Consider the following 27,805-nt stretch of genomic DNA (forward strand, 5'->3'; position numbering starts at 1 on the left):
AATGGGTTTTTGATTTAGACATAAAGAGTGGCATAAGCAAATTAGAAGAATAAAGGATAATTTACATCTCAGATCTGTGGAGAAGGAAGGAATTTTTGGCCAAAGAAGAAACAGAGAAATTACTGAACGCAAAATAGATCATTTTGATTATATGAAGTTAAAAAGTTTTTGCACAAACAAAACCAATGTAGATAAGATTAGAAGGGAAACAATAAACTGGGGAAATTTTTTTTTTTTTTACATTCAAAGGTTCTGATAAAGGCCTCATTTCTAAAATATATAGAGAAATGACTCAAATTTATAAGCATGCAAGCTATTCTCCAAGTGATAAATCGTCAAAGGATATGAAAAATTTTCAGATGAAGAAATTGAAATCATTTCTAGTCATATGAAAAGGTGCTCTAAATCACTGTTGATCTGAGAAATGCAAATTAAGACAACTCTTGAGGTATCATTGTACACCTCTCACATTGGCTAAGATGACAGGAAAAAATAATGATGAATACTGGAGGGGATGTGGGAAAACTGGGACACTAATACATTACTGGTGGAGTTGTGAATGGATCCAAGCATTCTGGAGAACAATTTGGAACTATACCCAAAGGACTATCAAACTCTGCATCCCCTTTGATCCAGCAGTGTTTCTACTGAGCTCATATTCCAAAGAGATCTTAAAGGAGGGAAAGGGATCCACATGTGCAAAAATATTTGTGGCAGCCCTTTATGTAGTGGCTAGAAGCTGGAAATTGAGTGGATGCCCATCCATTGGAGAATGGCTGAATAAGTAATGGTATATGAATGTCATGGAATATTATTGTTCTATAAGAAACAATCAGGAGAATGATTTTGGAGAGGCCTGGAAAGACTTACATGAACTGATGCTAAGTGAAATGAACAGAATTAGGAGATCATTGGACACGGCAACAAGAAGATTATATGAAGATCAATTCTGATGGTCTTGGCTCTTTTCAGCAATGAGATGATCCAAATCAGTTCCAATGATCTTATGATGAAGAGAACCATCTACACTCAGAGACAGGACTGTGGGAACTTAGTGTGGATCACAACATGGCATTTTCACTCTGTTGTTTTTGGCTTGCATTATGTTTTCTTTTCCTTTTTGATCTGATTTTTCTTGTGCAACACAATAACTGTATAAATATGTATACATATATTGGATTTGATATCTTTTTTTTTAACATGTTTAACATATATTGGATTGCTTGTCATCTAGGGGAGGAGCATGTTGTGTTTAATTTTTATTGATGTCTTTTGTTTCTATAATACCTTCATTCCTAAACATTTTGCTCCAGAGAGCTATCCACCTAGGGACAAAAAATAAATTAGAGAGAAAAAGAGGCAGTTCAGTAAAAACAATTGAGATCGACAGTGGTGTCAAACTACTAGAAACAGGGCCCCTCAGCTGTGCAGAAGGATCCCTGTAGATCAACTATTACTTGAAAACCACACATTAACATTATCTATATTTTTTCTTATTTTGATATATTTTGTTAACTATTTTCCAATTACATTTTAATCTAGTTTGGTGTAATATTCAGTAGTAGTGCTGCTGTTGCTGTTTGATATCTCCATAAGACATTCATGTTCTCCCACCTCTTCCAGAAAGGCAGAGAGGAGAGGATATATTTTTTAAATAATTAATTTAAAACAAATAGAAAATAGACAGCAGAACATAAGAGAGGATTCAATTTAGGAAACAATAACATTTACATTTCAAGAAAACCTATACGATAAATGCTACACATTGTGTTCAGAGCTGTCCATATTTTCTTTGCTTTCTTGTAGGTTATTCTTTCGTTCTCTGCAGTACACTTTTCACCTTATTCTTTCCCCCCTCCACCCTCCCCCTCTTCCAAAAAAGATGGTATACTTCTCTATTCCTCTCCAAGACTGATGCTTGTTTATTACAGTTGTATAGAGCTCAGTTTCTTTTTGTTGTTCTTCATCTATATAGTTATTGTGTAATTGTTTTCCCCATGGGAAGCACTGCAGTGGACAGAGAACTGGGGCTGGATCTGGAGTCAGGAAATTTCATTCATCTTCCTGAGTTCAAATCTGACCTCACTGTGTGACCCTGAGCATGTCACTTCACCTTGTTTTCCATAGTTTCCTCATCTATAATATGAGCTGGAGAAGGAAATGGCAAACCACTCAAGTGTGTCTGCCAAGAAGACCCCAAAATGAAATCAAGAAGTGTCAGACATAACTGAAAAACAAACGAAAAAACAAGAGTTACCCAGTTCCTAATTTACACATCTTCCTAAGCTTTTCTGAATTCGTCATATTCATTGTTTGAAGAGAAATAATTTGCTATACTCACATACCACAGTATGTTTGGTCTAAATAGCTGTATATCTATTTCATTGCCAGCTCTTTGCTACTACAAAAAGATTAGCTCATTTTTATATAGCTATTTAATTGCTTTTATATCTATTACCAATGGATCTTAGCAACAATTCCTAGAGGAGGGTGCTACTGATACCATCATTTTAATTTTACACATAAGAAAAATGAAATTCAGAGACATGAAGTGCTATTGAGTGTCCTAAAAAGAATTCAAACTCAGGTGTCTTTTGGTTCCAATCTTAAAGTTCTTTCTGTATCATCAATTGCCTCACATCACTGTATAGGATAGCTTTTGACAATCTTTTCGATGTTTTGGGGATTATAAACATAATTTATTAGTCTTATCTTGGTTTTCACAACTAGGTTCTTATAACTCTTTAATAGTAGGCCACTTTTGAAAAGACAGTTATATATTTTTGTTGTTATGAAAAGTTTTTTTAAGGTTAAAAAATCAGTACATATAGATAACATCATTTTCATGATGTCCACTTGCAGGTGACTCTGGAAAACACCATATACTATTTTCAATATCTTTTTTTTTCCCCCTGAGGCTGGGGTTAAGTGACTTGCCCAGGGTCACACAGCTAGGAAGTATTAAGTGTCTGAGACCAAATTTGAACTCCGGTCCTCCTGAATTCAAGGTTGGTGCTCTATCCATTGCGCCACCTAGCTGCCCCACCATATACCATTTTCATAAAGTTATTATGACCCAAACAAATCCTAATTAGAGTAAATTCTTGATTATCTATGATTGTGTTGATTATTATGTTTTTTGGGTCATTCATTGCCCAATTTTTGTTTGGGTTCTGCCAGGTTCCAGGATGTCCCAGTAGGAGAGTGAGAGTTTTGGGCATTGTATAGGTGACTTGGAATTACAAAATTAAGCACTAATTACAAAGTGTCACTATTCTGAATTACCTGTGACTCTGATTTTTCTCTAGTTATATGATTATTTCAAAGTTTACTATAACGAAATGTTTTTCTAACAGAACACCAGAGGGCAATGTTAGCAGTTAGAATGAGTCAAGAGCCATTCCATTGGGGTCTTACCCCTTAGAACCAATCCCACAGTACTTGGTTATTCATATTTACTTTACTAATTCTTCTCTAGCCTTACACTGGATTTTCAGAAAGCCTATTTGTCAGACCTGGCATCACTAATAAGCTGTCATTTAAAATGATTGTATCAGGGATAGTGCACTGACCCTGAAGGCAGGAGGACTTGAATTCAAATTCAACCTCAGTCATTTAACACTTCCTAGTTGTGTGACCTTGAGCAAGATACTTAACCCCAGAAGAAAGAGGAGGAAAAGAAAAGGAAGAGGAGGAGGAGGAGAAAGAAAGTGAACTACAGACACACTTAAAGAATGGCTTGCATGCTTATAAATTTGAGTCATTTCTCTATATATTTTAGAAATGAGGCCTTTATCAGAACCTTTGAATGTAAAAAAAAAAAAAATTTCCCCAGTTTATTGTTTCCCTTCTAATCTTATCTACATTGGTTTTGTTTGTGCAAAAACTTTTTAACTTCATATAATCAAAATGATCTATTTTGCGTTCAGTAATTTCTCTGTTTCTTCTTTGGCCAAAAATTCCTTCCTTCTCCACAGATCTGAGATGTAAATTATCCTTTATTCTTCTAATTTGCTTATGCCACTCTTTATGTCTAAATCAAAAACCCATTTCAACCTTATTTTGACATGCAGTGTTAGGTGTGGGTCCATTCCTAGTTTCTGCCATACTAATTTCCAATTTGTCAAATGGTGAGTTCTTATCCCAAAAAGTCTTTGGGCTTGTCAAACACTAGATTACTATAGTTACTGCCTGTTTTGCTGTATGAACTTAATGTATCCCACCCATTGACTACTCTGTTTCTTAGCCAATACCAAATGGTTTTCATGACTGCTACTTTGTTATATAGTTTTAGGTCTGATACATTTAGGCCACCTACAAGTGCTTTTTTTTTTTCAATAATTCCCTTGAAATTCTTGACCTTTGGATTCTTCCAGATGAATTTTGTTATTGTTTCTCTAGATCTGTAAGATAATTTCTTGGGAGTAATATGATATGGCTTCCTCCCAACTTTTCAAAGACTATAGGGTGAAGTTTTCCACACAGGCAGAGCCAGCAGCCTTAGGCCCACCTCTAGCAGATTAGCCACCAGATGGGGGATTTTTTAGTTTCTGAGACCTCCAAAACAGATAAAAATTTAAAAGGCAGTGGAAGACTTACTTTCACAATACTGCTTGAAAGGACAGTGGGAAAGGGGGCAGATAGTGGTAAGAATCCCAGATCTGCAAACATCACCGACTAAATTAATTACAGAGAGTACATCATTTTCCTTGTTTAATCTTTGCCTAACAGCTAACTGGTTCCTACATTAGTAGAGAAATTGAATATCAGAGGCAACTCTCCCGCAAGTCGGGGAGTTCTGTGGAGGATTTCTAAAAAGAGAAAGATTTTTAAAAACCCTACCCACAAAAAAAAAGATAAAAAAAAGTTTGGCAAGAACTAGAAGTATTATTATCCTTGTTTTACAGATGAGGAAACTGAGGCTCGGAGAGTTTAAGTAAATTACACATAGTCACACAGCTAGAAAGTGTCTTCAAACTTAGATCTTTCTTGAGTCCAAATCCAGTAATTAGGCTGCTATATTGTGTTGTTTCTGAAAGCTGTCTCCCTTTAAGCACAATGCTAGATCAGTTCAGATGAGCTCATTATAATTACGGAAGGTTAGATGGAATCGCACAGCCTAATTTATAACATATTTGTATCCCACTACCACAGGAAGAGTCAACTGCATGCTTAAACAAAAGAAGAATGCTTCTTTCACAGAGAAAGCATAAGGGCAGGGCCTATTCAGTCTTTGTCTTTGTACTTATTCTAGCATCAGCATACATCAATTTAGCATTGTACATAGTAAGTGCTCCATAAATGTTTTTTGAACTGAACGACTGGCTAAGATCTCCAGATGAAAGTATGGAAACAGAGGCACTGCTTTAGCGACGGCTGTGATCCCATGTGCTAAGGTCAGATGTTAAACTGGAAAGGCTTGTGCTTAGAATCCAGCAAATTGCCAAGCCCCGATGTGAAGCGGCAGTTTGCCGTAATTATTTTGGGTAGCAAAAAGAGAAAAGACAAGAGAAGACTAACACTTATGGAAAAGTGATCTAAAGATTAAACTCCGTAATGCGGGATTTGTTTTGTGAAGTGGGTCTCCTGATGCTGTAATTATGAAGTGTGAACACCTGGTACCTAGTCTTCCTCTCCAACCCATCCTCACAGCCATCTTCAAGGGCTTCAATATTCATGTTAATCACCCTTCTAAGCCATCCTGACCCCACAGGGCCTCAGCCCTCCCGACATTCATCTTCCACTTCCATCAGACACCATCCCCCGAAAACAGCCTCTTCTCCATGAAACCACACCATCTGGTCAGTAACAGGGAAGCTTGGAAAGCATTGGCCATGAGGCCGGAATTGCTGAATTCACCTTCTGGCTCCTAGCTCTGTGACCATAGGCAAGTCACAATCTCCCATGTTTCTCTCCTTCTAAAGCAGGGATACCTGTCCCGAGTACTTCCCAGGGCTATCGTCCGGATCCACTGAGATAACATCTGCAAAATGCCACCTCAGATGTTAAGAGCTATTTAAATGCCCAAGATTACTGCGTCAACTCCAGTATTCTCCTTTTGGACTACAGCTCACTAAAAGGCTAAACGGTCTTTTTGAACTCACCGTGCTATGGTCCCTCAACTCATCCTAATTTATTCCTGGAATATTGAGGCAGTTCAGAGCAATTAACTGCCGCTAATCTGAATGATTTTCCTGGCTTTTTTTTTTAAAGGCTGTTCTTTACGATTACAGAATGTCACTGTGATAAAGAGGGGCAACGGGAGGAGGAAGCTCCCAGAACCCTTACCCCTGACACTAAAGCACCTAGTCACATGTATAATCTGTGACTAAGCTTTTGCAAAATACTCATTGGAATGCAACCAGTAAGATGAACATACAGCTATTATGTGAATAAATATGTGAAAGAAGTTCAGGTTGTAACTGCAGAATAGGGAGTCCTTTCATCTTTATGTTCTGTTCAGTGGTTTACATATTACTGAAGATCAATAAAGGTGCTTCCCTGGCAACCAGACAAATAAACTAAGCACTAGTACATATTGGGGGAACTTTTAGTCTGTTTACTGAGTCAGGCAGTCACTTTAGAAATACACTGAACCTCCTTATTTATATGGTTGCCTTCTCCCTCTAGACCCATTACATTTTTTCCCCTGTCGTTAACATACTGGACTCCTGTAATTTGTACTGCATCCCCCTCCCCACCCAAATTTGCACAACTTTTCCTCAGCAACACTTGGTAAATATCCTCATTGTTTATTGAGAAGCCAGGGAGGACGGGCACACAGAGGTTCCTATGAGGAGATCTTGGCACCTTCCAGATTTGCTGCTACAAACCCCCACCTCCTACAGCAATCCCAGACAGGGGTCTCAATAAAAGGTGTTAATAAGTGTTTCACACCTTAGAGAAGCCTCCTGAGTTGACACCCAAGCTAACACAGAGGAAGAGAGAAGCACTAATCCCATCCCTGAAAAAGCTGTTTGATGGGGAAGGTGGGGGTGGGAGAAAGGGATTGGGGCAGCTATGATATGCTTTTCTATATTGTGAAGATCGATGTCAAAATAAAACAAGCGATGCACTTAGTAATTTCTCAACTTTTCTCAAGTCCCATTTTTTATTATTTGCAACATTTCCAGCCCTCACTCCCCCCCCCCAATTCTCTGAAAAGCACGGGAACGGGTTTACAAGCATCTTGTGAGTGGCCACTTTGGCCTGGGTACTGTCCCAGGTGCTGGGCAGCTCCGAAGAACGCCGAGGACATGAGTCCCGGCCAGAAGGAGGCTCACAATAATGGACCCGGGACCCGGTGCCCCTCAGTCAATGTATGGAATCTAAACAATGAGCTACATTGAAAGGTGAAAATAGCAACTGAGCAAAGTTCCTGACAGAAAAGGCTCTAGCGGGGCAGGGGCCTCTCTTTGAGCCTGTCCCGCTTTTTGGCTTTCAGAGTTTTTCCCCATTCAGTCCCTTCTTTTTCTCGGGGCTCCTCACCAATGTGAAGGTGCTGGGCCTTTGTGTCAGCCTCTCCCCCCCCTCCCCCGCCCCCCCAGGAAGCTCCACTTCACTACACTAAGCTTCCTTAACAACAACAGGTAATTATCATGTATTTCCAGCTGCAAGTTGTCCAATTAAGATGAGTGACCACTAGGTGCCTGGTGTTCGGAGAAGGCTCTGAAATTGGGGGGGGGGGGGAAGGAGAGGAGATCCAGTGACTTTCTTAAGAAGCTGACACTTGCTTAGAAAGAGACAGAACGTTATTCTTGTCAAATAAAGGAAGACACTTTCAAACAAATTTGAAATAATTCTGTGTGCTAATTGCCTCATCCCTTGATGTGGCAGCGGGAGGCTGTCAGGAGAAAGGAGGAAAGGAACATCCCCTACCTTCTCTCTGGCATTGCTGGTTAAGGGAAGAGAGGTGGCAGGATGGTACTTTCCTCCCTACTCCTTGATCCCCCCCAACCAGGTTTCCGAGGAGGTGAATAAACGGTGCACCTTCCCCTGCATCCTACTACCACACTGACCACCCTCATCGTCGTGCAAGTGAATTATATAGACACAGAGGCCCCTTGTGCATTAAGCCTCTGGGGGACAAGAGGAACTACATGAAAGAGAAAGCAGGCAAAGGTCATGAAGGAAATAATTGTATTTTAGTGAAATGGGAAGGGAAAAAGTGAATTCTTTACATGGGATGTGGTTTGAAGGACTAGGTTTGAGACACATGTCAGCCTTTATGTGGGCCACAGACCCGGCAGAGGACAAGTGGGGATTTACGTTCCTCATTCAAGCCTGTCCCGAGTGAAGGCAATTGGATTGAACTGGTTTCCATTCATTAGGTAACAATTGACTGAATGCCTACTATGTGAAAGACACCCCTTAGGCACTTTGGAGCTTAAGACTCGAAAGAAAAGGTGAATCCTCTATCTTCAGAAATTGTAATAGTTTGGAATGTATGCAAAGAAGAGAAAGGAGTAGCCTCAGTGCCTCCTGATTCCCTGAAGGGGTGGAGTAGGGGCTCCCAGTGGCAGGGCTCTGCCCCAAAACTTTCCCCAGAACTGTATGCTTCAGGAAACAAATGTCACAGGAACAAGGTGCTTCCTAAAGTGTATATTGGGTTTTCATGGAATGGTAAATACCCACTGCAGATGTTCAGGAAGAAAGTCATTAAGAGTTTTGTCTTTGTCAGGTTGAATTTCAGAATGTATGGCTAGAAGAGAGAAAGGAGAGACATTTTTGAGAAGGCACAGGACAATACCTGAGTAGGGATAAGGAAGAGGTGTTTGCTAGGATTGGCTGTATTTGGAGAGTATTAAAAAAAAAACAGCTTTCAAAAAAAAATCACTCCAATTTAACACATCACCTAATAAACAGCAATAGAAATAAACGCTAAAAGCCTTAGTATAGTTCATTTCCCAAAATTCTTGCATAGAAAACTATTTTCATTCTAAGGGGATTTTTTTTTTGGGCTAATCTTTTCATTGCAGAGATAAGATTTCTGATGTGGCTATAAAATATTTATGTTATAGGAACATCGTTCTAATATGTACTAACTCATATTTATACAGCAAAGTACTGTGGACTAAACAACCACACCGTAAGTTAGGTACTACTGCTTTTATTATCCCCATTGAACAGATGAGAAAACTGAGGTCCGGAGAGGTTCTGTGACTTGACCGTGGTTACACAGTTATTACTAGAGGAAGTATTGGAACGAAGGTCTGAATTCTGTACTTTACTAGACTGAATTCTAGGTCTTATTGGCTCTTTCATAACAGATATCAAAACCAGCTGGAGGATACAAGGAATAACTGGAAGCTGAAGCCATACACTCCCCACATTTCTCCCACAGCACTACTCTAAAGAAGAGCAGCTTCCATTGGTTTCTTGGGTTAGCCATTATGGTTCAGTCATTCATTCTCCTCGTTGGCTAGATATGACAGCACAGACCCCAGGATCCCTTGCCCCTAGTTTCCATTTCTCTCTGAGGAAAGCCATTTGTTAATCTAGTAACCCCATTCTTTCCTCTTTGAAAGGCTTTCCTATTCCCAGCCCCTCTATAAGGCCTCTAAGCCAATATATCACATACAGCAAGAAAAATGTACATGCTGTAAATATTTGGTTACTGTCTGCTTGGGCACTGTGAATATTTAACACAGTACCTTTTCATTTTTATGTTTGCATCAATGTCATCTGCATTTCAGCTTTTGGAGAATAATAATAATAGCTTACATTTGAATAGCTTTCACATACATTATTTATGTGCCTTGCACACAATAGGCACTTAATATGTTTGTAGGATTGAACTGAACTGAATTCGCACACTGGAGCCTCCCTGTGTACAGCCTGCCCTGCTGGCTAGCTAGGCAGATATCCGTTCTTACATCAGGTCTGCTGCCTCAGAGGCTGCTGGGATTCCCGGGCCACCAACCTCCCTCTCCAGAAAACCTCTAATTTCCTTCAATCTCCAAAGGACCCTAGGATTTGTTGCTCGACATAATAATGCATTAAGCTCTCCCTGAGCTAGGGAGTGTCCAAAGAGACTTCTAGATACTTGGTGGCTTCTTTAGTGCATGAGGGAGTGGAGAAAATTTGATTGAGTCCTGCTCCACTATACATCGGTAGGCTCCTTGTCCCTGCCAGGTGCTGTTACTGTTGGGGCAGGAGTCAAGCAAATTAGTTTTATTCACGCTAACGTTTGAATAAATAAGGGCTGAAGGTTGAGTTTGAGAGATAGGCAAAGGCTTCCATAAATAATTTACTTTGGAAAAGCAGATCAATCATTCATTTGTAAGAGCTCATGTAGGTTTTTCCCCCATAGGATTTCCTGAGCTTCTCCTCCCCTCCCCCCACTTCAAATATCTGAGAAAAGGGGCGACCTTCATTTTCCTGTTAAAAGTCATACTGAATCATCTAGTATACAATGAACAACAAAACCAAAAAAAGCAAACAAACCCAAAAAGAGAAACACCTAAGAAAACTAATACCTCTTCACTTCAAGAGCTGGGGAGGATCATCCTCACTTTGCAATTAAGTATTTTTAATAATAAATATTAAATAATTAAAAGACAAGATAGTAAGATTGTATATGAGAATTTTGAAGTAATAAGAGTCCCAGCAGTAACAATGGAGCACAGAAGTAATCTAAGGCTGGGAATAACTACAGGGGTTTGGGGGGGGATGGGCAGGGAAAGGGGGGCAATGTCCTGTTGTGGTTATTTCCCTGTTTGGAGCTGACTATATTTTGGATATGGAATTATTTTTTATTGAAGCTTTTGATTTTCAAACATATGCATAAATAGTTTTCAACAGTCACCTTTGCAAAAACTTGTGCTCCTGTTTTTTTTCCCTCTTCCTCTCTCCCCTCCCCCAGAAGGCAAGTAATCTAATATATGTTAAACATGTGTAACTCTTCTATACCTTTGTCATGGTGCACAAGAAAAATTAAATCAAAAAGAAAAAAAATGATAAAGAAAATAAAATACAAGCAAACAACAAAAAGTGAAAATGCTATGTTGTGATCCACACTCAGTTCCCACAGCTCTCTCTCCATGTAGATGGCTCTCTCCATTACAAGACCATTGAAACTGGCCTGAATTATGTCATTGTTGAAAAGAGCCAAGTCAGTCAAAACTGATCACATAATCTTCTTGTTTGTACAATGATCTCCTGATTCTGCTCACTTCACTCAGCATCAGTTTATGTAAGTCTCTCCAGGCTTCTCTAGAGTCATCCTGCTGATCTTTTCTTATGGAACAATAATATTGATATGGAATTATTTTAAAGATAAATTTTTCTATCTATTGTTTTCATATCACCTACATTTTTCAATATGAGGCCTCTCCCTTCCCTGACAGTATCCCTTATGTCAAAGAATAAAAGAAGGGGAAAAAAAGTTTAGCAAAGCTAACCAACACCAGAAAAAAGTCTAGTCATATTCATCGTCTGACTCCTAGAATACTACAACCCTACAAAGAAAAGGGGATATGGCCACTCATCTCTTTTCTTTGGGCTCCAGACTAGTCATTATGATTTCATAGCATGCTGTTGGGATGGTTTTGTTATAGTCATTTCCATTTCCATTGTTCTGATCCAAGGGTTCTTAACCTCTGGCCTATGAATTTAATTTTTTTTAATATTCTGAAAACTATATTTCAGTATACTTGATTTCCTTTGTAATGCTGTGCATCTTATTTTGCACATTTTAAAACATGGTTCTTAGAGGGGGTCCAGACTGTCACAGGGATCCATTTAGCAACTGTATATAGTGTTTAATTGATTCTGGCTATTTCACTTAGTATTATGTTCTAGAAGTCTTCCCATGCTTTTCCATATTCATCATATTCATCATTTCTTATAGCAGAATAATATTCCACTACTTTCGCACTGTATACTTATGGGCTATTCCCCAATCAATGGACATTTTATTTTGTTCCTAACTCTTTCCTACTACAAAATTGCTACTAACAAGTATTTTGGCATATGTAGGATCTTTCTTGTCATAGACGTCTTTGGAGTTTATGCCCAGAAGTAGAATCTCTGGGTCAATAAATATGGACATTTTAGTGACTTTTTTTGGATATACAATTATAAGATATGACATCATAAATTCATTTCTCCCCCAAAAGTGTGTGTGTGTGTGTGTGTGTGTGTGTGTGTGTGTGTATATATATATATATATACATATCCTAAATTATTCTCTGAATCCACTTTTCCCTTTAGTTTATGAAATTTGCTTTCTAACAAGCTAGCCATACCAGGGCTAAAAGCTCTTGTCTATAAGGGATCTTTTCAAGAGTAAAGATTTGGAGCAGCAATGAAATTCATTCTTTCCACATAGCCAACCTGAATATTAGATTAAACCCAAACAAGAACAAACCTTTTATGTCAACAATTCTCTCTGACAAAGAGCAGCAGGAAGACCAAAAGAGATCAACAAATGGAACCCCTAAACTTTATATCATCTATTTAATATTCAAAGATGAAGCTAATAATAGGGCCCTCATACTCTTTGGAGTTTAAGAAAGGTCCTTTCTGAACTGTCGGCATAAAGATTGTATGGTCACTGCTACTATTTGCAGATCTTGCTTCAAATGACTGTCTTTTAAACTGCCTGAGGCTCTAAGAATCCTGATTACTCCATGCCAGACTGGTGTGTTTGCTGTGATTGTTTTCCAGAAGCCTATAGTCCTGCCACAATATTGAATGTGGCCACATATCCTTAAAACGCATCTTCTGCCCTTCCTACTTGTGGTTACCCCACTTTACCTCAACAGCTCACCACACAAAAACTGTTTTGAGTTTCCTTTCGTTATCTATAAAACAGCTTATGTCCATTCCATTGAAGTGTCTAGGAGAGAAGCATTGCTTCAACATCAGGAGTCCCATCTGTGGTGGGAAGAGCCCAGCTATCTGAGCTTAACTCTCAATTTATACAACTTTGGCCTGGAGAGTGATGTCATACACTGCCAGATTCCTAAAGGACATCATTTTTCATTTTAAGTAAATGTCTATTTGTAGCACTGCATAACATAAGCAAGCCCCAGGGATCCCATAGTATTAGTGTTAGACATGTGCAAAAAGCATACTCTGTTGCTTTTGTTCAGGAACTGAAAGCTAGCCTCAACTTCTCTCTTGAAATGAAACATTTTACTTCACTCATGTCATGTCTAAATATAAACTGCCCTTTCTCCTCCAATCTGGCTTGTATAAAATCCAAATGCAGCAAATAATCTGAAAATTTTTCACATTTCCATATACATTTAATTTTTTTTTCAATTAAACAAAAGCTATTTTCTCTTCCTTCCCCCTCTCCCCCAGGATGGGGAGGGGGGAGAAAAATAAAACCCTTGTAACAAATTTGCATAGTCAAGCAAAACCAATGTTCTGAATTAGTCATGTCCAAAAAAATATAGGTCTTAAACTGAGTTCATCATGACTTTGGCAGGAGTGTGGCTGGCACAATTTATTAAATTCTCTGGAGTCAAAGCTTTTCAGAGTTAAGTCTTACGAAACTATTAGCTTTATACTATTTAACCAGTGTAGAAAGATACATACTTTGTATCAATATAAAGAAGTCTTCCCAGATTTCTCTGATACTGTCCCCCTTTATCTTTTCTTATACAACAATAATATTTCATTATATTTATATAGCAAAGTTTGTTCATCAATTCCCCAATTTGTGAGCAATTCCTTCACTGTTATCATTAAAATTCTGCTATATTTTTGTACATCCATCTGGGTCTGTCCTCTTTCTTTGTTCTCTTTGGATTATAGGTCTAGCAGTAAGGATGGGTCAAAGGATATAGCAGTGTAGTAACTTTTAAGGCATATTTCCAAAACTGCTTTCCAGAATGGTTGCACCAACTCTCAGCTCAGCCAAGAACTTATTAAAATGCCCCTTTTTTTCCTCATATATTTTAGATGCCAAGTTTTCATTGCTCCTATTTATTCTAAATAGTTTCCCTAATCTGTAATTCTCCCTTTGATTTTTAATAGGGTCAAGCACTTCTAGTTTGTTCCTAATAATTATTTTAAATTGTGGAGTAAAAAAAAAAAAGTAATTTCTCAGAAATTAGATAAATATGCATGTCATTTTTTATTTCTGTTTTATAGTTCACTTTTTATGTTTAAGCCTATTGCTGAGTTGAAAGTTACTGGGATAGAGGGTATAAATAAGGTGTGAGCCCAAATATCTTTCTTTCCAAACAGCCAAGCAGTTTTCCCAAGTACATTTGCTAAATAATGAGTCCTTTCCCAAATTTTCATTTTCTATAGTATGTTTTGATTTAATAGTCCATGAATTCCCTTAGGGTTTACCAGCTACTTTAAACTGAAACCAAACCAGATTAAGAGAAAATAGAAGCACCTTTTAGTTCTCAAAGAGACAGTAATTTTAGGTTAGCTATTTACAGCCCATTTGCACACAAATATTCTAACACTGACTTTTCCCAAGGGGAGCCACACCCTGAAGTGGAAAAGCAAACATCTCCCTCTCAAAAAACAAACAAACAAAACCCAACAAAAAACCAAACTCAACTACAAACAAAACTTCTGATAAGTCCCACAATTCATTACAATGAATTCCAATTTTTTTTTCTTAATGAACTGCAATTTTTAAAAGTTGAATATTACTCGAAACAATTAGGTTGGGTTTTTTACTTATAACCCTATTTGTGTTAGTTACCACAGCATAATTGTCGTCAAACATAATCAAATTATTGAGTCTTTTATTCCTATTCCTCACCCCCTTAAGCCAAAATAGTTGGTTGGAGTTATAAGGAAAAAAAAATTCTTTTGGTGTTAATGACCCCAAAGAGGATATGTATTATTGTTCATGTTGTGGGTGTCAATGGCAGAGTCTAAGAATCAAAATTCCTGAAAATAGGACCTCAGAATATTTGGATGTACAGTGAGGCATTTGATTGTAAATACGGTTTTTTTCTTTAATTTGGTAATCATATGTCTATTGTTAATTTGAACATAAGCCTATGAATATCGGAAGGAGGAAGGGAAAAGGAGTCCATAATTTGCTCCACCTGTAAAAACGAGTTTAAACAGTCAGACGAGCCACATTGTCTATGTTACTCAGTGATGTCCAGCATCTAAGAACACGTGGGAAATATTAACAGGCATGTTCCTACTCTGCTTGGAAAAAAAAAAAATGAAGAAACACCTAATGGCCCACCAGCCGTCTACCGTCGGAATATCAAGAGAAATGTCTAAGTGCAATAAGGCCAACGGCGCGTTAAGGCGAAGTGTGAGGGCAGGACGGTCTTTTGAAATATTGACAATCGGTTTTGGGGGCCGGGATGGCAATGATCAGAACATGGGAATTCGAAGGCTGCGGGGCTGATATGCGGGAGAAAGAGACCCAAGGCAGCAATCCCAAGCTAGCTTGCCAAGGACAATTTCCCACTTATTTCGAGCTTGGGGAGCGGGGAGAATGAGTTGAGAGAATCAAAGATCAGGATGCTTAACGTGTTTCGGGTAACTTTGGTAAAGAACAAAAGTCGCTTTAGGATTAGGAGAAAGACACCCCAGGGTCAAGTTCAGATATCAGGACTCAAAGCGGCGGGCCTCCTTTCCCTCAGGGCAGGAATAGCACAGGCTCGAGGCCCCCCCCTGCGGAGAGCAAGGAAGCCAAGCCTATCATTCCCTCCCCCCCCCATCCTTTTCCCTCCCGCTCCGCCCCCCCTCGAGCAAGCGCGAGGGAATCGCCCGTAACCGGAAAGGACTTAGCAACGCCGCGGCGAAGGTAACTAAGCCGGAAAGCGACAGGCGGAATGACGCCATCGAGTTCTGAGAACAATTACTAGAGCGTCGCATACCATAGACACATCATCACCATTGTTCCTTTGCCTCTGTTCTAGAAAGATAGCCGAGATACTTCATCCGGCGGAAAGAGGTGGATACGAGCGCGCTCTGGCGCCTCCTGTGGTCGACGCCTACAGTTACGGCGGCGCCCTTCCCGCAGCCGCAGCTCTTCCCCCTCCCTTCCTGCTCCTCCCTCGCACTCGGCGCTTGGTCTGCCTCCCGCCCGGCTGCCGGGCCGCCTCCCTCTCCCTCACAGCCTCCTCCCCCGCCCTCTTCGCTCCGCTCCGCTCCTCCCTCTACTGCTCTCCTTCCTTCTCCGCCTCCTCAGCGCTCGGGCTAGAATATCTATGGGGCGAAACGTGATGCGATGAATCTGAGAGAGACCGAAACTGGGACGCGGAACGCGGCGGAAGCGGCGAGACGCCGGGGCCGGGTCATGGGGGCTTCACCACAATAGAGGCGCCCCCTCCCCCTCCAGAGCGGACTCCCCCAAATCTCCCAGTTACAGGATGGCGGCGGAGGCAGCGGCCCCGTCTCAAATCGAAGCCGGTGGGTAGCCCGGTCGTGGCAAGCGGGGGGCTCCGGGGCCGGGGGGCGGCGGCGGCGGCAAGGGCTAAGAGGTCCGCGGCTCTCTAACCGCTTCTCTCTTTTCTCGCATCCCATCCCCTTTTCCCTGCTCCCCTGTGTAGAACTGTATTACCTGATCGCCAGGTTCCTGCAGTCCGGACCCTGCAATAAATCTGCTCAGGTGAGGAGCTGCTCTTCGGCCGGCCGGCTGCCTGCGGGGTGCCGAGCGCGGGGCGCTGGGGGGAGGGGGGCAAAAGGGGCTGAAGGCTTCTCGGGGCAGCGGGACCACTCGAAAACGAGCTGTCGGCCTGGGTTCCCTCCCCGAACCCCCTCGACGCTGGGGCGGGTGGCGCCACCACTCGAGTTCCAAGGGTTCGGGCAAGTAGCCGGGGCGGGCTGGGGGGGTGGGGGTCGGCGCGCTGCGGATCCGCTGTGAGGGGCAGCGGGCGCCGCGGGGCGAGCCGCTCTGCTTCGGTCCTGTGAGGGGAGCCACCGCCGCCGCGCTTCGACCCCTCACGAGCCGCGTTTCTGTGTTTGTCGCTCTAGGTGCTAGTGGAAGAACTGGAGGAGCATCAGGTACTGTGTGGAGAGGGGCACCCCTGGGTGCGGGGGGGGGGGAAGGCACTAGCGGTTGGGCCGCGCCGGGTCGGGTCAGGGCGAGTTGGGCGGGGCGGGCCGAACCGGGACTGGGGAGGCCGGGCTCTGGGTCCCCCGCCGGTTCCCTTGTCACTGAAGCGGAACCTGAGGAACTCCGCGCCCCGGGTCTCCCTGTCCGGGACTGACGGCCGTCCTGCGTTCGAGGAGCCGGCCGGTCGACGACTATGGAACGCTGACGGGCTCTGGACGTCGACGGGCTCGGAACGCCGGGCGGGAGGGAGCGGGGCCCCGGGGACGGGCGCGGGCACGGGAGCGCGGTCGCTGGCAGCCGCAGGCTCCGGCTGAGCGTCTGTCCCGTCCGCTCCCGGCCCCCCCCCCCCCCTTTCTCTACCTCCCGCCCCTTAGCTGATCCCGAGGCGACTGGATTGGCAGGGGAGAGAGCATCAGAGAAGCTTCGAAGATCTGGTGAGTAAAGTTTGCTCTTCTAACTTACCCTAACTGACGCTCGCCCTCACGGGCGTCCCCCGGGTACCCCGCGGCTGCTCCCGAGGTGGCACGGCACGCCCGGCCTCCGGCCCCTGCTGACCTCCACTCCACTGCGAGTGTCCCGCTGCCTTTTCCCCTTGCCCAGTCCTCTTTTTCCTTTCCCTTCCCCCCTCTCTCCGACCTCCAGGGAGGCTGAGAGAAGAAGCCGGCCTACGGGGCTCCCTCCCCTCCTCCCGCCGCCGCGCCTGTGGTATCTCCCCCCCGCCCCCAGCTTTGTGTGAAGGCTTGGCTGGGTAAGGGGGCCGCCAGCCTCGATGTCGTGAATATACTACCAATATTGGGGAAGGCCCTTTGTGGTGGTGGTGGGGGGGGGGGGGGGGAAGAAGAGAAAAGGAGAAAAACCCGAGGGTTATCTCGGGGCACGTACCAAGCACTGACGCTGGCCAATGGTAGCACGGCTAACATGCTGGAGTTTCGGCTCAGTGGAAGAAAACTGTTTCCTGGTTGGCCCTGCCTTGAAATACGGGAACTGAGGCCAGCCTTTTAGTCCCTTTGGACGAAAAGGGGGGGGGGTGTTAGTGAATCGAGTAAGGGGGAGACAGTGAGGAGAAAGAGGGGGGACAATAACGACACAATTAAAAAATGCTAGGACCGAGGAACGCATCCGAAAATTCCTCCGTTTAGAGGACTGACCGAAAGCTATGGTCTTCTATGTGTTAAATCTATTTAAAAAAGGAACTATTCAGACTATGTATAAATAATGCTTGCGTGACTATATTTCTCATCAAAATGGTAATATGTACGTTAGGTTTTTTGGGGTGACTTGTCAAAACATGATGTTAGATTCCTAAGGAGATGTATATGGTAAACATAATTTAGATTTTGACAAATGTCCAAATATATTAGAATCTTTGTGTTCTTTCTCACAATCTGTTTTCCACTGTACATGCACCTATTTTTTTTTTTTTCTTCTTCTGTTCCCAGTGGACAAGAAGAGCTTTCGATTTCCTTCTCTTGATTTAAGTATTGGTTTAGTAGAGGGCAAGTGGCTTGATGGTGTGTCTGAGGTTTCAAAAATCAAAGTAGGCTTTAAAAGGATATAAATTACAGGAGAAAAAGGTGGACATAAGCAAAATCTCTAAGGAGGGGTGTTAGGTAAGTGTGAAGTAGGAGGAAAAAGATGAAAAGTTTCTTAGTTGCAAGATTAATTGTCATCAGCTAAAAAATTGATAGTGAGCATATTCTCTTTCAAGTGAAAATGAAGAAGCTGTAAAAACTGTGTCCAAATATTTTGGCAGATTTTTTTTTCTTTCTCATAACTTTTGAAGGTAAGAGATAGTAGTATTCTTTTTGATTGGCAAGTTCTGCTCTAAGTCATTAAAATAAAAAATTTGAAATCCGAAGTAAAAGTTATTCGAATTGAATAATTAGGAACAATTTGTACATTCCCTAGTTCAGAATTAAATTTTTGGTCTGACCTTTTCGTTTTGCTGATGTGTGTTCCCCAGAAATCAACAAAGAAAAATTGCCCAGGAATATAACTACATGTTTTTAAAAATGCATTTTATTCCTTTTAAATTTCGTAGATTAGTTACAGCGGTAACTTTGAAAAGTGAATTTTCATGCCACTATATATTGAAAATATTTTTATTTAATGTGTTTCTGATTGTCCTCATTTGTATTGGACCTTTTTTTTTCTAAAATATTTCGTTTTGAACTAGCGGTTTAGGATACTTTTTGTTAACCATACCTTTTTTTTTTTTTTTCTTTTTTCTTTTCTTTTCTTTTTCTTTTCTTTTTTTTTTTTTTGGAAGCTCGTACAATGTAATGTCTTCAAACTTCAAAGGTGGGGGATAAGGTAGGGCAGGGCTGGGACAGAATTTAAACAGGAGTAAACTTCCCTGACCCAGAAGTCCTGCAGTGTTAGTCAATTAAATTGCTGACTAATACTTCATATTTGAGCAATGATTTGAGTGACATAGTACCAGGACCTATCAGACAATAGAACAGTTTTATTTTCTCCTCAGTATTTCACATGTTTTAATTTTTTAAACAAAGATTTCTTGAGAGGAAGAGCTCTGGAAAAAAACAAAATCCAAAAAGAAAATGCAAATGGGCAAGGAATTTTCACCAAGAACTCAATATTGCTCTCCAAAATTAGGGACACTTTTATTTGGAAAGAAAGCATATGCCTGGAATTTTGTAATTTCCATTGTTCGCATTTTAACTGTTTAACGAGATTCGCTTATGAGACTACTAAAAGATCATAGATAAAGAGCTGAAAGAAAATCCTTAGAGGTGACCAACCCGCTTCATTTTAGAGATATGGGAATTAAAGTCCAGACTACGTTTAACTGACCTGCCCAAGGTTTCACAGAACTTAAACCCCAGCTTTCTGACCTCGAATTGACCTCAGCAGTCTACAGTATATAAGGCTGCCAGTAGAACAAAGTTCTATATCTTTTTTGTACCTTTTCCTTTCCCTTGTTGAGTGTGTTCCCTTGCTTTCTAGGTTTGTGGATCCGTAATAAGCAGCTAATTCAGTGTTTTACTCCTAATTTGCAACACAGGGAAGGTAGCATGGTTTTTGTTAAAGCCAAGATTGTGCAAGAATTGATATAGCTTGGGGTCTGAAGTTAGCTATTTTAAAAGGTAGGACTATACCATGGGGTAACCATGCTCAGACAAGTAATGAGATTTTTGAATGGGATTTTCAAAGTAAGTGTACTTTGTGTTCAGAATTGTGGTTGTTGAGCAGAGACTCTTGTTTGGAAATTTTATTTGGAATAGTGATGACAATTTTTGCACATTGGATACAAACATTTTTATTTCTGTAGTTGATGTTCCCTATTGTTGACAATGTAAATGAAAGTTTATTTATTTATTTATTTTTTTTTAAATTATTGTCGGGTAGATCATTGAAAGCAGCTACGGAAAAGAAGCTATAGATTTTGTTTAGGAACACTGAAAGCAAAGATAAGCATGCTGAAAGCTTGCTGATAAGAATAACAACAGGAATTTTAAAAGGCTTTTTATTTAAAAAATAGTGACTTCGGCTAATACATGTTTAAAAATACTATACTTTAAAGAAATTTTTAAAGTGTTAGGTTCTAAATCTTTTATAAGTTTGAGGGGAGTTTTGGATGGTAAAAGGGCAGATTTGCTGTGGTGTGTTAGAATATTTGCATTTATTCAGCACCAATTGATTTTCATTATTTGGAAGAAGGTAAATACAAGACTAATTTTATAGCTGTAAGGAATAGGCTTACCGAAGTTTTTCTCCCCTGCCCTCAGGCTGTTTGTTCCTGTAGCCTTAGAATAAACTTGCAGATTACCAGGTGGTTCTTAACATCTGAATTCTAGACCCTTGGGCTTGTAAACATTTATTTATTTATTTGTTTAGCTTCAATTGTTACCTTTGCCTGGTTTAGTAGAACAGGCAAATGATAGTCAAAAGTTGAGGGTAGTTTTTCTCTAAATGTAGAAACACTTTTAAGCTGTGTGTTTTCTTAACTACCATGTGTACACACAGTTGTGCTGAGGGAACTGTCTTTTCTGGGGACTGCAATACGCTGGAACAAAAAAGAACTGTGTGAGCTGTCAGTTTGGCCATGAGTGGCACAGAACAATAACTATTGGATGGCGTGGTAAGGCCCAGGCTGAGGCCTGAAAGCATTGTGACATGTGGGGCTGTGCTGGGGGGCTCATATTCCTTCTTAGTGAGTTGCTGAATTCACGTGCAGGCACATGTTTTTTTTGACAACGCTTTGCCATTGGCATTATTAGCTTTGTTCTTAAACACTGGTAGATGTCTAATATCTTTAGCCAAATAGGAACCTATTTTTAAAATTCTTAGGCATAGAATTATGGGTGTAGAATGGGATTCTGGTGTCATCTGGTCTCCAACCCCATCATTGGACAAATGAATAAACTGAGGTCTAGAAAGGTTACTCTTTCAAGGTCCCACAGATAAGAAATATCAGACCTTTTAAACTTGACCCCAAGATTCAGTACCATTATTACTATAGCTTTCTAAGTCTTTAAAAAAGGAAGACCCACAAAAAACCCCCACAAAAAAGCCCCCAAACACTTCCCCCTCTTTTTCATGATAAAAGTCCAGTGTCTCTGGTCTTAGGCACCAGTAGTGCATTCAAGTTATCCTAGGGTCCCGGTTTTCTGATCTTCTCTGAGATGTTTTTCCTCACCACTCATTTCTCTCTTGCCAGTATTGTCTCCTCCTTGTGGTGGGGGTGTGACCCTACCTCTGCCTGGGAATATAAAATGTAGCTTTCATTTTTCATGTTTCAAAGTTACCTGGTTGAGAATGACTAAGTTATTATTCTCTGAGCCTTTTTCATCCCTAAGATAATGAGGTTTTGGAATAGGTGACGTTTTGGATTACATCCTAATTTTAAAAGCTCTTATCTCAATAGGGGTACAAATGCCAGCCTGAGACTGGGTGCTGTCGTCTCAGGCCCAGTCTAAAGTAAGTTTGTTAGAGGAATGTTCAATTGGATAGCTCTTAGAAGATGCCTCTTTGGGGAAGGATCTTCTGCAATAATAATTCCGCTGCCTACAGGTAATTTTCAGTGTGCCCACAGCAGTCCTGTGATTTAAGTTGGCAAGAATTCTCCCCATTTTATGACTGGAAGCTCTGCATGATGAAATGATTTCCCTGAGGTATATGACAATTAAGTTTTTAGGACCAGGATTTTAGCTCAAGTCTCCTTGCTCTGATTCCTAATATTTTGAAGCCATGTTAACCTTAAACTGCTGACCAGGAGTTTCAAATCATAGTGGCTTGAGCCAGTGGGCTGTTGGGCTCACAGAAAAGGAACAAAGCTTGTTTGTCACATTCAAGGACTATAGAAGAAATACCCTGGGGACATTCTGTCGTCTTGTGTAAGGTCCTTCAGTCCAGAACCAAGTCTCCCAGTCTTGGTCAGTGATGTGTCTGGGAGAAAGTGTCTTGTTTGTTGTCCTTGTTACATTTTAAGCTCCGGACTATCTCCTGCCCACCCTTCCTTCCTCCCTTCCTCTAGACCCCACACTAGAGAATTGCCCCCATTCTCTCTCTCTCTCTCTCTCTCTCTCTCTCTCTCTCTCTCTCTCTCTCTCTCTCTCTCTCTCTCTCTCTCTCACACACACACACACACACACACACACACACACACACACACACACACACACACAAAATCATACCATACTTACTTCTGTTTATCAGTTCATTCTTCCGGAAGTGGAAAGCACCTTTCTTCATAGCCCCCTTGTAGTTGATTTGAGTAGAATATTCAGAATAGCTTAATCATTCCAGTTAGTATCTTAAATATTGGGTTGGAAGGGGGAGGAAAGTTAGAAGCTGATCCCTGATTCCCCCACTACACACAGGCTTGGAAGGTGAATAGTGGCTGAGTCTGGAGTCAGTACAAATCTTGCACCATTTCCATTAGACTATCATCATACCTATCTAGCCTATTCTCTAACAATAGCACTTATCTACAGGTAGTTTTGATTTTATTTTCTTAACTCTGTGAGTACTTTTAGACAATCGGTTACTGGTATATGGTTCTTTTTTGTGACCCTTTTAAGGCAGGGGTAGCAGGCTCAATCTTATTAGCTCTTGGGATAATAGTTGCCTTGGTTATTGGGTCACCAAATGTTTAACTCTCTTTCACTTTCCCGGGGGTTTCTTTGATTATTTTTTCCCCCATTCCTAGAAAAGTTTCTTTAAATTCAAGAATAAAGAACAGTTAAAAAAGCAAATGAAGGTGGCTTGTAGTTTCCAAAGGTCCGCAATATGGTTATTTATTGCTCCAAGTAACAGGAGTTGTGACCACTACTTCAGACTGATTTGTCCTTCCTCCTCATGCATTTCTCTGTGACTGCTTTTGCTTCATCTTGTATTTTTCCTCATTCCTCTCTTCTGCCCTAGTAATTGGCTAGGATATGTAAATTAATCTTAAACACTCTACCTTTTGTTTTTTTAGTTGAACAATTTCTCAGGTTCTTTCTTTAACCAATATGAAAAGTGAAAAATAGGTTCCTTTAACCTTTCACATGTTCTGCACTGCCCCTGACAGTAGAGTAGCTGTGTTCTTATAGTTGATGGGTTTTTTTTTCCCTCTTTGTAGATACTTTTGCCAAGGACTCCCTTTTATGGGGTGTGTCCAGGAATTTCACTCTATATTCAGATACCATTAGTGTTACTGAAAGCTTTTAAGGACCATCTTACACTGTTTCTTGAAATCCCTCACTTTGTACTGTTATCTGCAGGTTGGTAGCTGAACTCCCAACTGACATTTCCTAAATGGAGCACTGATTGAGGAAGCATCTAAATAAATGTTTTGTGTGGCCAGTGCCCTGATCCCCCAGCTTTCCAAGTGGGCCTTGCATGGCTCTGATGGCTTCTGAGTCTAGGAAGTACTTTGTTGCTTTTCTCCTGTAGGTCAGACAACAATCTTCAAGGAAGCTTAAAAATCTAGATTTACTTTGAGGTGACTGTCTTAAAATTTTTCATCTTGGAAAGCTTAAAAGGATATAAAATTTTGGTTAATGGTTGGAAAGGCAGCAAGATTTCTTGGAAAGAGTATTAGATTTGGAGTGATTAGACCAGGGTTCAATTCCCAATCTGGGGGAGTGACTTGGAGGAAGACCTTTAACCTTCCAGTTGGCTGTGCCCTGTAAAATCAGGAGCTGAGAGTAGATAAGCTCTGTTCCAGCTTCAAAATCCAGTGACCAGACAGGAGTCCTTCAAACTGGGCAAATCTGTATAGTTAGGAGCCTCAAATGGGAGAGTAATAGCCAAGTCTCGATGTTGCCTTTGCTTTAGTTATAACTCCCAAATTGTTCTTTTATGTAGGTATACTGTGAAAGAAAAATGATACTTTTTTTCATAGTATAGTACTCCACTTTGGTTATGCATGCTGTTTTCACTCACAGATCTCAAAGTACTTAGCTGCATCTGTGAACTGGAGTTAGTTTTCCAGAGAGAAATCAGTGGGGCTAAATGACTGATCCCTTCAAATTTGTTTTAACCTCTGTTTTTAGCTAGTAGTTTACTGGTTTTCTTTCCTCCTCCCCTTGTGATTTGGAGTCATAGGGGAAACCAGATGTCAGCTAAAAGCAGGATGAAACTAGGAATTGATAGCTAGAAGAAACCATATTGACATACTAAGTCCAACCTCTTTCTATAGATGAGGAAATGGAAGTACAGTGAGATAAAGGGACTTGACTAAAGTCACATAGCTGGAAAGGGTGGGTGGTAAGGGAAAGTGAGGTATCAGAGCCCATGATTTGAACTGGCCTTCTATTTCCAAGAACTTGATCACACTGTCACTAGCCCTGAGCAGAGGTTAACCCTCAAAGTTCTGGAATAAAGGTTAAAGCTGGATTCTCCAAGAAAGCAAATGTTTTTCCCAATATACCGAAGTCCAACTCTGCTACTATTCTGTTGGGATTTCTTGCTCAAGTCAAATCAGCAATCATTTATTAAACACTTACTACAAGCCAGACACTGCTAAGCTCTGGGAGTTACAAAGATTTTCTTGGATAGAGATGGGTTGATGCTTCTGAATAAAATGCATACAGTTAACAATTGGGCACGGGATTTAAAAATGTGTTAGGTAGGTCAGAAAAACAAAACCAAAAAACCTAAAATAAAAGTAAAGTTGGATCATTGTGGATGTCCTAAATAATATTTATTTAAAGTTCCTAAATTGTGAGATTCATTCAAATTTGGTCATTTTACTCATCTTCTGTAAATTCCTTACTTTAAACTGGTTTTTGTTGGAAAGCATTTAAGTACAAGAATATTTTGAAGGTTTTGCTCACTATGAAACATTTGTGTGTTGCTGCTTTAGGTAACAGCCAATGCACACATTCCTCCAGACTACCTCCTTAAAATTTGTGAGCGGATTGGTCCCCTCTTGGACAGAGAGATACCTCAGAGTGTTCCTGGGGTACAGACTTTGCTAGGCGTTGGCCGGCAATCTTTGTTGAGAGCAGCAAAAGGTAAGGCTTACTTAGCCTTTGGGGGTGATGGGCAGTTGGAAGAGGGGGAGAATGTGAAAGGTAATTAAAACTTGGGAGAGAAATGCTCCATCTTATTGCTGTTCTTGGGCACCTGGGTAGTGAAGAGGCGTTCTTTGCTTAGTTAGCTAGGACAGCTAGCTTCAACCACAGAAAAGTAGGAGTTTTAATTTTTACAGACAGAAGAGTGAGATCAGCCAAGTCTGGGGAGGGACATGTCTCAGGGGTAGCAGCTTTATGCCGCCCCCCCCACCCCCCCACTTCCAGTAGCAAAGCTTCAGATCTCTCATGTTCTGCCTCTGCTTTACCTGTGACTAACTAATATTTATTTCTCATTTCTTTCTAATCTAAACAATGATGATGTGATCAGTTTCTCAGAAATTTAGATGGATCAGATGTACCAAATATACTTAGTTTTAAATTTCAGTCAGTAAATATTAAGTACCTTTTATGTGCCAGTCACTGGGGATGCAAAAATAGACAAAACATTTCATTTTGAAGAGCCAAAAGTTATCCATTGTAGTTTCAAAAAAAATCCTGAGTGAAAGTAGAGCGAATAAAGCTTTGGACTAACCGTTGCCCTTTTTTGCATAGACTGTAAGAGTGCACCATGGAAAGGATCTGCTTTTGCAGCTCTTCACTGTGGCCGACCTCCAGAGCTACCCGCAGACTATACCAGAGCACCAAATGTTGGTAAGTGATGTATGTGAGAGCCATTTCCTCTCCTTGTAAATCTCAAATACTTATAATAATTATATCAACCATGGAGTCAGGTTGCTGACACTAGGTTTCATAGCATATCTCCCCATTCTTAAAGCTTTTATTGAAAATATCAGTCATGCTTTTTTCATGGCTGTGTGTAAGGTGTAAGATGTCCCTTATCAGCCTCAGAGCTCACGCTCTATGGGGGAATTGAGTCATTTTCAGCTGAAGTACTTTCTTTTTTTAATTTATTTTAATAGTTTTTATTTACCAGATATATTCATGGGTAATTTTACAACATGGACAATTGCTAAACCTTTTGTTCTAATTTTCCCCTCCTTCCCCCCCCCCAGATGGCAGTTTGACCAATACATGTTAAATATGTTAGAGTATAAATTAAATACAATATATGTATACATGTCCAAACAGTTGTTTTGCTGTACAAAAAGAATCAGACTTTGAAATAGTGTACAATTAGCCTGTGAAGGAAATAAAAATTGCAGGTGGACAAAGTTAGAGGGATTAGGAATTCTATGTAGTGTAGTCATCTCCCAGAGTTCTTTCCCTGGGTGTAGCTGGTTCAGTTCATTACTGCTCTATTGGAACTGATTTGATTCATCTCATTGTTGAAAATGGCCACATCCATTAGAATTGATCATCATATAGTATTGCTGTTGAAGTATACAATGATTTCCTGGTCCTGCTCATTTCACTCAGCATCAGTTCCTGTAAGTCTCTCTAGGCCTTTTCGAAGTCATCCTGTTGGTCATTTCTTACAGAACAATAATATTCCATAATATTCATATACCACAATTTATTCAGCCAATCTCCAGTTGATGGGCATCCATGTAGTTTCCAGTTTCTGGCCACCACAAAGAGGGCTGCCACAAACATTCTTGCACATACAGGTCCCTTTCCCTTCTTTAAAATCTCTTTGGGATACAAACCCAGTAGCAACGCTGCTGGGTCAAAGGTTGTGCACAGTTTGATAACTTTTTGAGCATAGTTCCAAATTGTTCTCCAGAATGGCTGAATGTATTCACAATTCCATCAACAATGTATCAGTGTCCCTGTTTTCCCACATCCTCTCCAACATTCTGCATTATCTTTCCCTATCATTCTAGCCAATCTGACAGGTGTGTAGTGGTATCTCAGAGTTGTCTTAATTTGCATTTCTCTGATTAATAATGACTTGGAGCATCTTTTCATATGACTAGAAATAGTTTCAATTTCTTCATCTGAGAAAATGTCTGTTCATACATGATAGGATTCTTAAAGAAAATAGGGTTCATATCCTTTGACCATTTATCAATTGGAGGATGGCTTGATTTCTTATAAATTAGAATAAATTCTCTATATATTTTGGAAATGAGGCCTTTATCGGAACCTTTAACTGTAAAAAATGTTTTTCCAGTTTACTGTTTCCCATCTAATCTTGTCTGCATTAGTTTTGTTTGTACAAAAACTTTTCAATTTGATATAATCAAAGTTTTCTACTTTGTGATCAATAATGCTCTCTAGTTCTTCTTTGGACATAAATTCATTCCTTGAAGCACTTTCTTTTTCAGATGGGCATGTGTGAAATGTCGATATTGGTTTAATTACATATATATGTGTA

The 27,805-nt window shown here is 40.7% G+C and overlaps 1 protein-coding gene across 5 annotated transcripts in view; it reads left to right on the forward strand.

Moving 5' to 3' along the window:
- The first annotated feature begins 16,026 nt into the window (after positions 1–16,026).
- BRWD3 (bromodomain and WD repeat domain containing 3) overlaps positions 16,027–27,805 on the forward strand; it is a 120,896-nt gene continuing 109,117 nt past the window's right edge. For all 5 annotated transcript variants that reach the window (XM_074277273.1, XM_074277275.1, XM_074277277.1 and 2 more), the window contains exons 1-6: positions 16,027–16,356; positions 16,497–16,555; positions 16,921–16,950; positions 17,377–17,436; positions 25,317–25,467; positions 26,080–26,178. In XM_074277273.1, the coding sequence (XP_074133374.1) occupies positions 16,317–16,356; positions 16,497–16,555; positions 16,921–16,950; positions 17,377–17,436; positions 25,317–25,467; positions 26,080–26,178 (439 nt within the window). In that variant the 5' untranslated portion in view covers positions 16,027–16,316. The remainder of the gene's footprint in view (positions 16,357–16,496; positions 16,556–16,920; positions 16,951–17,376; positions 17,437–25,316; positions 25,468–26,079; positions 26,179–27,805) is intronic.

Source organism: Sminthopsis crassicaudata, chromosome X (genome assembly GCF_048593235.1).
Source record: "Sminthopsis crassicaudata isolate SCR6 chromosome X, ASM4859323v1, whole genome shotgun sequence".
In the NCBI taxonomy this organism is placed as follows: Eukaryota; Metazoa; Chordata; class Mammalia; order Dasyuromorphia; family Dasyuridae; genus Sminthopsis; species Sminthopsis crassicaudata.